Source organism: Ornithodoros turicata, chromosome 1 (assembly GCF_037126465.1).
Source record: "Ornithodoros turicata isolate Travis chromosome 1, ASM3712646v1, whole genome shotgun sequence".
Classification (NCBI taxonomy): Eukaryota; Metazoa; Arthropoda; class Arachnida; order Ixodida; family Argasidae; genus Ornithodoros; species Ornithodoros turicata.
The window spans coordinates 70,432,517-70,445,053 of NC_088201.1; the positions used below are offsets into that span (position 1 = coordinate 70,432,517).

The following is a 12,537-nucleotide window of genomic DNA, read 5'->3' on the forward strand; positions in this document are numbered from 1 at the left end:
GAAACAAAAAATGAGACAGAGAGAATGGGAGCGGTCACCAAGGGGATATCTAGGCACGTCTTCAAACTGTTAGTACGCTTATCACGGCCATTTTAGAGATTGCATTGTCTCGCTCTCCGTACAGTTGCACACTGCACCAAACTCTTGTCATCTTTCGGTCCTCCAAAGGAATTCTTAACCAGGAAACGTTTCTCAACGAACTATTATGGTGTTGCAATTGTTCATTTAGAGGATTAAGCGCAGGTAACACAGGACAAAGAGCGGACAAAGACAGGGCTGGCGCTGGTTGAAAAGCCATGTATCAAGTAGCCCAACAATCTACGCCCCTAGGAAATGATCACCGTGCTTGGTAATAAAGGAAGACGACAACAGTCTATGGCGGACTACAATAAACGCAGGAATGGCGAAGAGACGAAACGGCACTACGAGGCACTGAGGCAGCTCCGAATGATCTCCACCTATACATGTATACGTAAGTAATCAGACACATTACTTAAATAAGCCTGTGTCTCAAGCACATTTTACTACTCCAGAGGACCAAAAAGAAACCGCCAATGCTATTTTTTTAATTTCTTTCACTCTTCTTGCGTCGTTTCTTCTGCTTTTGTTGAAAGTGTCTCAGCCGATGTAAAAGGTACCTGCTTTGACCCTGTGGCTCTGGGGATGACGACGTCTGTGTGGCGCGTCTGCAAAGCAAAGACATGAATTATGCAGTATATCTGCAGGGTGACCTTATATCTGAAGGTACAAAACGGCATAGAAGAGCGCGCGGGGGAGGGGGGATAGAGAGAAAACACAAAATGTATTGAAACCGTTATTTGTTTTACAGGGTAGACGGAGGCTAATGTAGAGCTGGTCTGCGTTGTTCCACAAGCACAACACATTTAGCAACGAAAATGTTTACATGGTCCCATCTCCGCACAAAAGAAGGTACCCTTGAACACGTGCAACAATGGATGCAACAATAAATTGTATTCCAGGGCGGCAAACGTTCTTTAACACACACACACACACACACACACACAAAATCTGTGCGCGTGATCAGTAAACAATGTTTCGGTTTCGCTTTCCTGGTTACATATTCCGAAACTATTCGCCATGCGCGAAAGCGGGACGTGTCGCTTTCCTGAGGCAAACAAAGACGTGACGGCGGGTTCGATCCTCTAAAACGGCCGGCCAAAACGGGACGTTTGGTCACCCTAATCCTAGCAGTACAACCTGTATCGGTCTTGCTAGAAAATGACACATGACTTTCAGAAACGTGATGCATAAAGCATCCGGGCGATTCAACATTAGTTTATTCAAAAGGGTCACATCGCGGCCCATCCAATTCTTTTCACATAGTGACAGGAAAGAGCACTTTTTTCTCAAGAAATTCAAAATGTTTGGGTGTTGAATTAATACTTTATATTTGACTTTTTTTTTCTCGTTTTGCATGTGCGTGCCTGATCAATAGTCGCTTCAGTGCAACGTATAAAACATCGACTCATCATGATGAACTCCATCATCACACCTGTTCAACAATAAAAGGTTCTCGCGAAATTAATTCATGGATTAACATGTACCATGCTCATCGACAACGCTGTAAAATTTGGTACGTTTGTTAGTTCACAGTAGCGTAAAAAAAATGAAGAGCATGGTTTTGAGAACAGCTCTGTTCCTACTTCAATCCGTCATTCCTCCGCTACGTTTCGCTCTTATTTCAGTGAGAATAGCATCGTTTATTCGTCTTAGAGTGGTCCTACTTCGGTTATCTATCATGATGTGTATAGCTGTTGGCTCAATTTAATCTATATTTTACCAGGAACAAACCCAATATACAAGGACGATATAAGTTTCACTAAAATTTCTTGTCTCAAATACCGGATTACACAGTGGAGATCAGCGCGCTGAGAAATGGTCATACTACTCAGCAGCTCTATGACGAGGTCGTTATCGTCATCACGTTATCTGCCTATGGACACCGAGAACAAACAACGATTTCACACACGTTTGGCTTTCGTTCGATCTGAGTTATACGTATAATGTAGGCGCCGTACACTGTTAAAACAGAACTTCACCACATATCACGCTCATAGCCAACCATCATTCCGAATGATATCATTCTGTGTACTGATTTGTTGAAAATAGGAGGAGGTGCCTATCTGGGACACATTATCTTATCCCAGATAGGCGCCTCCCCCCTGTTTTGAACAAATAGGACACAGAATGATATTATTCGGAATGATGGTTGACTAGGAGCGTGCTATGTGGTGAAGTTCTGTTTTAACATTGTAGGAGGCAACAGGGATTCAGACGCGAACGGTTGCAACTCCATAAGCAAAACGTACAAGTTATAGACACCGTCTGAATTCGTCGACTGATTTTGACGTTAAAGTGGTAATCGACTCTAAGGTACGTGTGGTTGCCCAATAAAAAATTTTCGTTCAGCAGAGCGCTGCAGTTTATGAGACACACAATCAACGGCATATTCATTTGAAATATAGCAGTCGTCGAAAAACCCAAACAACGGCGGGAATCGAACCACGCATCTCTCGATTGCCGGTTGAATGCACTAACAAATTACGCTGCGGTGGCGTCTGCTTGCCGACGACTTACCAAAGGGTATTTTTTATGTACCGCCACATTAATATCCCGTTTCGGTTAAACCGTGACATAAGTGTTGTTTACTGTGCATGGACATTTACAGGGCGTGTGCAGGTAAAGTAGCCCCTCATTTATGCACGTAAAGCGTTGTCTGCTCACTGTACGAACCTCCCGTGGCGCACAACGGCGCATTTATAAGATGAATACCAACAACAACAACAAAAAAAAAAAAAAAGAAGAAAAAGATATAGCTACGCAAACTTTGCTCCCCGTGCAGTTCGAATGGGTTATACCGAAGCAAACATGGCGGTCTCCGGAGAGCTCTGTGCCGGTACCGCGAGGGGCGCTAACGGTGCAAAAATCGAGATAATAGAAATGAGCATCCGTGTGGGGCTTCGATGTATGCATGGAGAGCAGGGTCTGTGTGGCTATATTTCTTGTGACGCATATTTTGGTTACCACTCTCTTTTTTGTTGTTGTTGTAGGTGGTGGTGGTGGTTTCGACCGCATGAACGCGTCGTCGTGTACGTAAATGTGGGGCGACATTTTCTGCACACACCCACACACGAGTATGGGGCCGAGATAAACGTGATTACGTGAGTATGGACTGTTTCGAGATACAGTAAAACGTAATCAGCAAATTTATTCTCGAATTTAGGGCTCCAATGCTTGCCAGGACAGAAACGAGAAATGCTGAAAGTGCTTGCACATTTGCGCAGTACTTTCATATCGAACGTTTCTGTTCGATATCACACACTGTGACCTCGGTGCATGACTTCTGTCGATCTATGCGACGAGCAGAAAAACACCTGAATTGGTTAGCACATCGTCACAGATGAAATCGTCGGGTGGCTTAACAAACGAGAAATCTCTTTAAGGAGACGCTAAAGGCCCAACCCCATACGGCGTTTTTCGAACGGCAGAACGCCGAGCTTCTCTCAGCGGCAAACGATGCTGTCGAAAAACATTAAACGCCAAGGGCCCGTGCCCACATGCGGTACAAATGTGCGGAAACCGCCTGCGCGCTGCCGCTGAGCGTGAAGAGAGAGTGCTTGCCGCCCAGCAGCCGCTATCGCCTGCGGTTTCCGCGACTCTCATCGCGGTATCGCGGCTCTCATGCGGTATCAGCGCTGACGACGCTGGAAACGTGCTGTAGACCGCATGGATGGCCGGAAGAAAACAAGAGTGTGACGCAGTCTCCGTTCACTACCTGATTAAACGAAGATTCGCGGCGTGTCGCTAAAGATCGTGCATTGCGGGGTCGAGGACAAGCGGAGCCCGGAGGCGGTTTCTCCAGTACCGTGGCAAAAATTTTCCGCTCCTCATACGCGTTACCGCGCTCTTTTGCCGCATGTGAGTAAGCGGCCTAAAAGCATGTCGCGTTTCCACAACGGCGGGTGGACGACGTCCCACTAGCTTTTCCGTGCCCTGTCAAGAGAACCAACTTCTGATTAATGCAAACACACGCACGCACACACACACACAGAGGTAGAGATAGATAGGTGTTTCTGAGCAATACCATACCATAACTAGAAAGCGGATTTTGAGGCACTAACAGGGGGCGCTCTTGACCACATTGCACACGGTTTGCCTATCATCATCGCGGATGATATCGCTCTGTCTCCTGAGAAGCTGAGAAAGGAGGCCGACACCTTTTTATGTATCAACTTTCCTTCCAATCGGAAGGTAAAACGATTTGATTCTGAAGGTTGATTGGCCTAGAACGATTTATGCGACGACGGAGGGCTACCTGTTAGAGCCTAAAAACTATCTCTCTCATCATAACGCATAAGATACTGCAGCATTGAGCACGCGCATTCATCCATTCCATTTGCGGTTCGCCATTCATCATGATTGTCGTTGCGCTGTTGAACTTCCCAAGGTACCGGAACACGCGAAGCGAACGGACCATTGCGGTTGACATCTCCACACTCTGTTTCCCCTTTGTGTTTAGCATGCTGGATTACGGCCGCCCACATAAGGTTTAACGTTTTTAAAATCGCATGTTCTGTCGAACAGGACCTACGGGAACGGACGTAACCTACACGAGCCATTCCGCATGCCGTCATCTACAGGGCTCCTTAAGAACTGGCGTGACCGGGTGCTAACTTGAGGCTGTTCGCTGATTGGGCGCTTGTGTGCGCCATTTCTGCTGCCTGCCGTCCAAACATGGAGGAAAGAATACTAAGGAGACTACGTACCGCATTTCCCCACTACAGGGAATTATGGGAGCAGTGACGTCAGACGTTACACGTTATGCAGAGTGCTAAAGCAAATGAAATTCACTGACTCTTGGCGCCGCCACTCGTTACGGGCAAATGAGCAGGGCAAATGAGCGGCACCAATATTTGCAATACTATCGTTATGCGGGCAGGTGTTCGTGGGAGGACGTTCTTTGGACGTGGGAGAACTACCGACTTCGCTCGACAGGATGCCACTCGTTCTCCTTAGAATTCTTTCGTCCATGCGGTCAAACTTACACGCCTTGAACTTCGCGGACAGCGCCACGTCCCTATTGTAGCACGCCAATAGTGAGTTTTAATGCATCGTACGCTATCGCCTTTGCGTACGTAAGCGAAAGCGCTGGTGGTTCTGTGCATGCGCAAAACATAAAGAGAACTTCGCGCAGTGCGCAGAACCACCACGCTATCCCATACGTACGCAAAGGCGATAGCGTACGATGCACTAAAACTCTCAAATATGGCCTGCCCACCAAACACATCATCCGGTTGGGCTTTAAGTTCGCCACGGGCGATACCCTACCCCATTGCTGGTGGTGCCTTAACAATTGTTTCTCTTGAGTCAGAAGCACAGGAAACATTAGTGAGTTTTAGTATGACGTACGCTGTAGCCTTTGCGTACGTTATACTAAAACTCACTATTAATAAACAGGTTGAATTCCAGTGCAAACGAATAGGACAGGTCAGTTTTCCGCATCTCACCCTCGTGGGTCAGTTGCTGTCTTCAACTGTGTAGAATGTTCCCTTTGCCATTCTTAGCGGGCGGTGCATTTAAACGCGCTGTCGATGCCACGTACGAAAAACACAATTAGTTCAGCTTACCGTGACAACTTTTCTGACACTCTAACATGGTGTCGAAGTTGTTCGGTGCACGGGAGCAAGTCCTGTTGAAGAAGCGTTCACAACGACCCTTCTTCTTGTTGTAGAAGAACATGACCTTGGTCTTAAAACACATCTTCGCTCTCCCTTTGATGTGACGCTTGTTGCAGACAGCCCTAGACGCATGCTTCTTATTCCTGTCTTTTTCTGAAACACCAAGATAGGGCAATTTTTGTGCTCCAGTCAGAGTGAGTTTGGAGGGACTACTAAACAGCGAGGGGAAGTAACGAAACCAACTGCCCCTAGACTGTAGAAGACCCCTGCCCATTTATGTATCCGCTACGCGGTTACCTAAAATCGCGATGTCAATGAGTGCTTCAACCAATCGCCACAGGCGACTTCACGCCCTGAAAGCCGGCAGCTACTAGGGGCCGCCTATGCAGCTCGCGGCGGCTTGTTTCTACGGCTACGGCCACTGAAAGCATGGCTGTGATTGGGAAGCTCTTAATTTAGGCAATTCTACGTCACCGTGCGTGATGCCTTCATTAATATACATGGCGGTGGCAAGACTCGTTGAGGTTGTGTTGACAGAAAGTGCATCCAAGATGCACGCCTGGTGTTGTTGGCTGAGATATCCGTCTGTGTTGAGAATTGTTCGGCTAAATACCGTTCCCAGCTAGAACACGAATGTAGCTGTAATCGACGGCTGCGATGGGAGATGAGATTCTGGATTCCGGATTTTTTTAGTTGGACTCATTCAGAATACAGATTTTAAGTTAGGACTGGGAGGCCTAGCCTGATAAGCGGTAAGCGATCACGTTCGAATCTCCGCGACGTAACAGGTGGCACGCGCCTTATCCTGCGCTAATCCTCACTTGGCGTTGTTAAACCCGATGGAAAGTAACTGTTCAGATGCTGAAACACACAAACAGACGGACACAACACAAGCCTCGCGGTACCTAAGAACATTAACAATTGAAATACGGCGGTCGTCGAAAACGCCAAACAGCGGCGGGATTTGAACCACGCATCTCCCGATTGGTGTGTGTATGTGAGAAGAAATGTAGGTGATAATGTGATGAGAGTGAGTGTGCGTCCTGTTAATTGAATGAAGCCTTTTGATGAAGTCGTCGGATGGAAGGTCGTAATTGGTTAACGCACTCGACTGGCAGTCGAGAAATGCGTAGTTTGAATGCCGCCGCTGTCTGGCTTTTTCGACGACTGCCATATTTCAATTGTCAACGTCGTCAAAGTTTTGGAAAAGCATCTAGTGTGACGCAGTATTTTTCACCGTTAGCGACCGTTTGAAGCGCGTTACTCCTCCTTTAAAGGTACCGAAAACTCGATGTCATAGGGACTGGAAAGTGAAATGCAATCACTATGTATGTTTTCCTATATACCACCAGGTAGAACTTGACTTTGTGGTAACACACACAAGCCATTACGTATCAGTTCTTCATATTTTTTTATGTTCATGAATTTCAAAGATTATTTGGTGATCGCAGCGTCTGCAGACGTCCACCGCGGGAAAGATTGGAAACCGCCCTCGATTGGTGGATTATCTATCGCGTGATATAGAAGTACACTCTTAAAATTTCAGACATATGTCGGCACAGTTCCCTTAGAAGTCGGCCCAAGACGCACATTCGTCCAGGGCGTGAGTCGTGACGTTGCCCACATACGTGAGAAAATTGTTGTCTGTTGTTTATTTCCCTGTCTCGGGTTGCATCCTTGTCACATACGTGAGGCCGACAACGGCAAGCCCTATCACCACCACCACCACCACCACCACCACCACTCTTAAAAATGAACTTCACCACATAGCACGCTCCTAGCCAACCATCATCCCGAATGACAACGTTCTCGCCCCTGATTTGTTGAAAACGGGAGAAGGAGCCTATTTTGTGGCCATTATGCACGGCACAAAATAGGCTCCTCCTCCCGTTTTCAACAAATCAGGGGCGAGAACGTAGTCATTCGGGATGATGGTTGGCTAGGAGCGTGCTATGTGGTGAAGTTCATTTCTAAGAGTGTAGTCTGTGACGCATTTGACACGGGTTACTAATTACTAATAAGGCCTGTTTCGAGGAACAAGAGCAACGCTTCAGGAGCGCGATTTAAAGAAGCACTGAGGTGCCCCCCCCCCCCCCTAAATTTTTTATGCTTTATTTTCGTTTTTCGGCGAGAGTGTTCCCCAACGAATAAAATGAGTTCCGGCTAAAGAACAATGAGCGTAGGTGACCTGCAGAACGAGTGTGAGGGCTCTTTTCCACACACGTTTGAAAAATATTCTACTCGTGAAAAGAGCGCATCGCAGAACGAGAGGACGTCGTGACGAATGCTACTCCCCCCACGTGACGAGTGACGTGCAGCGGCACAGCTCAAGCATGTATAAACATCGCGTGAGCTGCGAAGAAAAAACAAAGAAACGAGGCACGGAGTCTACAGTACGTCACGGGACAATCGTGTCGGCCGTCTGCGGCTGCTTTCTCCGATTGTGTTCCTTTTTCTTTTCTTTTTTCTTTTTTGTAAATTCGATTGCACAGCTGTAACGCACCACAGAGCAAAAGTATTTAGCATGGTGACTCCTGATGGACAGTTTGACAGATGAGGCAGGATTTCTAGCGAAGTTAAATGTCACCTCATTGGTTGTAACGTCTGCAACAATATTTGCGCGATGTGCGTCATCTGTTGGCATTTCTCTCGCTTCGCCGCTCGGTGTCGTCTGCTGATGTGCCACTACCCATTGTCCCGGCCACAGTGACCAGAAGGTAAAAGCTGTGAAAGTCGCTTTGCAATCCAATGTATAAAACACCGTATCAGGGCGACTTCTACAGATGACCGGTTGACGTTGTATAATGTTCTGAGATGGCTATGCACACATTGTAGCTTGTAGAAAGTATGTTCTCCCTTGGAAGCTTCAGACAGTGATAGCTCGATAACACATTCAGTAGCTTATTTAGCTAATATAGAATCAAAGATTGATTTGCCAAGCGGGTGTTGCGAGCTCCTTGGTCTGGCAATACTCACGTGGCTCAGCGGACCACGTACCAAGAACACGCGCAACAACGCTCGAACAATGAATGTACAAGATACTCACACAAAGTGTTTAAGTCAAGTAACCGAGCAGAGTATTAAGTGCCCTTAAAAGTAACTCGTTACTTTCAAGATACTTTGACGTCATGGTTGGAATTCGCTATGAAAGAAGTACGTAAATAAGAGCGTGAAGTTGAAAATGTCATTACCAAATTGCTTTATTAGCTCATAGTAACAGCTGCTTTTCAAAATTACTGTCCGATAGCCTGCCTCGGTTTTCTTTTAAACATATTACCCCAAATACTGGAACACAGAATCCGACAGAAACTGTATCTACCCTTCAGAAACGACATAATTTACTGTCATTTTTCTCCTAATCATTGCTTTAACCTTATAAGGATATTTTGATATTTTATGTGCCCTCTCTCGCTATGGCTTTCAGCACGCGGGTCTTCGACCGTGCCTGATAGGTGTCTCAACGCTTTACCCGCATACCCTTCAGAACCCCACAACGCGTCTTGCACACTCTCAAACCCCAGGCTCTCCACGTTACCCCTTCTCAAGAGGGACGTGAATGTCCTGAATATCTCAGGCGCTGAAGCATATGTATAGGACAAAGCGCCTTGCCGAGACAAAAGATAATATTTCGTTCGACCTCTGTGTCACGCACGGAGAAGTATCTTCAAAGTAACTTCAAAAATGAGCAGAAGTTATTGAAAAAAGTATTGAAGTCACACTACTAGATAATGACATTTGAAACTATTTACGAGACACCTACGTACTCGCAAAAGTATTTGAAATACTTTTGTACTCTACTTAACTTACTTAAGTACTCTACTCAAGTGACTGTACAAGTCTAACTCGAACTACTTTCGCTGTCGCACACTGTCCCTTGCAACATTGTGATAGGAAATGCCCATTGTCAAACATGCACAGCTGGTGCGTCCAAGAACAGTACAACGTAGTCGGGACATGCATGTAAGCCAGCCATAATTGAAGTTTTTGCTGACAGTAGCCACGGAAAAGCGGCTCTCAGTTTTTGAAGGAGGTCGGATACACGCAATGGTGTCCGCAGTAGACGACTCGAATACCTCAAAAATTGTCCTGAATGCTCAACGACTGCTCAAGAATTGTCCCGATTCTTCAATGAAAGTGTCACAATCATTAGTAATCTGTCTCCAATGGATCACATAATGCCTTACTATCACGTAGTGCGTTTCTGGCAATTCGGATTGGCGTCCCACTGCCTGTCTCCGTGGAGGCCTGCTGACGCTGTGATCAACTGGAGTGGGCAAGGTAGGAATTCTGGAAATTCATTACTAAGCAGGACTGGGGGGGTTCTGTTTTGTTTGCTATTTTAATGGCCAATTTCACATTATATTTATTATTATTATTATATACAGAATAAACAGGATCGACATGGCTGGTAGAGGATGTAATTTTGATTTGTGCGCACATCTGGGCTTCCGTACTGAATGCGAGCCCTTAATTTGTACATCTGGCTTACAGATAACTCAAGTCAGTGTTACTTTGTTTAGTTTCTAAACCATATTTGTTATACTCCATGTATACGTGTGTACGGATTATTACCTATACTTGGGCGTCTCTCTATAGCATTCCCTTGTCTAGATACACAAACCCGCCTATCCTTTCATAACTGACTTACTTTCACAATGGTTCTTGCAGTTTCTGAGTGTCTTGAAGTTGTTTCCAGTTGGCTGGCATCCTTGATAGCGGACCTTAGTACAACGGCCCATTGTGCTGTCGTAGTAGTAACCGGAAGACTCGGTGGAGCAGACGAATTGATCTCGGGAATGATAGAGTCTACATATATCCTTCTTGCCCTTTCTTTTCTTGTTGGCTAATTAGGGCGGTGCAAGGACAAAATGATTCCAACAATTAAACATTCGACAAAAGAATTAGGCATCGCGTGGGTGTACCCCTGTTTCATAACTACTGGCGAGGAATGAAACGATCAAAAACTTACATATTTTGTGGTGGTGGCGGCGCGCAAACTGGAACGCAGGACGTGGTCTGAGCCTCCCAGGAACGATATCATCGGGCCATACCGGAAAATACGGGCTAGCAGGCGCGTACACAGGACGGGTTCTGAGTGGCCTATACACGCCATCTACAGTCCGCAAGGGATAGCGGCCAGGGTACCAGTACCTCTCCTCTCCTAGCGATGGATGCAGAAAAAAAAAGTTATTGAGATGTAGCTTTCATTGTTTCATTTTGGTTCGGGTAATTTTGGCTCCTACACTCTTAAAAATGAACTTCACCACATAGCACGCTCCTAGCCAACCATCACCCCGAACGACAACGTTCTCGCCCCTGATTTGTTGAAAAAGGGAGGAGGAACCTATTTTGTGCCGTGCATAATGGCACAAAATAGGCTCCTCCTCCCGTTTTCAACAAATCAGGGGCGAGAACGTTGTCATTCGGGATGATGGTTGGCTAGGAGCGTGCTATGTGGTGAAGTTCATTTTTAAGAGTGTAGGGGCTGAAGCGAGAAACAAGCGGGAGGGGGAGTTCTTCAGCATTTCAATACACCATACATACTATTTAGAAACCTACACGGGTATGGCAATGACTTTGCGAAGTCGATTGGTATCCTCACCATGCGCCTGACCCCGCCCCTACGGCATGGCCAATGCGAGGCGTGGTCCTGCAAGAAGGACGACGTCGCCCACGGTATAGCAACGGATACTCGGCAATGTATAGACAGAGGAGAGCCACCCTGCCGAAATGCCTGCTTAAAGCGGGCAACACATAGGCGCATTTCTGGATCAACAGCTTCCACTGAGCTGTGATCACCTATTGATCATTTTTGCATTAGTCGAGTTCATGAGTCGAGCCATAGAAATGCACTTTTCAAGCACACATTGGCTATTTCTCTTGTGCGCTTTAAGGTGATATAACGCCGATGAATGCGCCAAACGCGTGAAAGTGGCCAAAGACAGGAACAGAAATCGCCAACTACATGAAAAACTAATGGACGCTAGATATGGATAGCCGTACGAAGCAGGACAACGTATTCAAAATTTCGGAACATGAGAAAGGGCAGCAAGTGTCTGATCAGTGCAGCTGTTCAAGCTGGCTGGCGCTCCGCAGAACCCAGGACAGAATCGATAGAAGGCCTTTTGTAGTCGTGGAAGTATTAGATGATCGGCATGATCTCCATGGACCGACTACACAATGTTCACTTACATCTTTACTTACACTTTCAAAACGCCGCTGCGAGGTTTAAGGAACTACAGCTATTCGTTGAGCAGACTTGCACATACATGTATCTACCTGATTGAGGAGTCCAGACGTAAGCCCATGTAAGGCGGCATAGCGTGAGCGCGCAGAAGATTAACTTCAGAGATGTCATGTTGCCATAAGATACCGAATGCCTCTTCCTGTCGGTTTATAAGATCTCTCCAAAGCTTTCTCCGCCTGCTTCAAGTGATTTAAAGCTCATGTGTAAAATACTAAGCCGTGTATGACGCATTGTAAACTAGTCCGTCACACTATGAGCTTCTACAAGGCCATAAACCGAACGAAGAGCAGCTGTCATCGCCCTTCAATCGCGTCCGGATTCCGCGTAGCAGATTGAGTGTGGAGATGGACATTAAAACGAGAGCATAAAAAAAGGTGTGGGGAGGGGGGGGAGGGAACGAGATGTATTCAGATATCCGATTGGGAACCGTTTATTTTCACTACGAACACATGAGCAGCTTCCACTCTTTTGCCGCTACGAGCCGTAAAACATGACTGTGACTTGTCGCTGCAAAAGATAAGTAAAATATGTACACCCATCCTGGAGCTCATCCCGAATTATTCACGACAGGTTCTTCCTATCCACGTTGTA

General features: G+C 46.4%; 1 protein-coding gene across 1 annotated transcript; it reads right to left on the reverse strand.

Annotated features, from left to right (window-relative positions):
• Positions 1-498: 498 nt before the first annotated feature.
• Positions 499-12,134, reverse strand: LOC135400485 (boophilin-H2-like). Its single transcript, XM_064632319.1, has 5 exons — positions 11,979-12,134; positions 10,669-10,860; positions 10,348-10,542; positions 5,649-5,852; positions 499-686 (listed from the first exon to the last, which is right to left on the reverse strand). The coding sequence occupies exons 1-5, from the start codon at positions 12,055-12,057 to the stop codon at positions 619-621; spliced, it is 738 nt and encodes a 245-aa protein (XP_064488389.1). The 5' UTR covers positions 12,058-12,134; the 3' UTR covers positions 499-618.
• Positions 12,135-12,537: the final 403 nt, after the last annotated feature.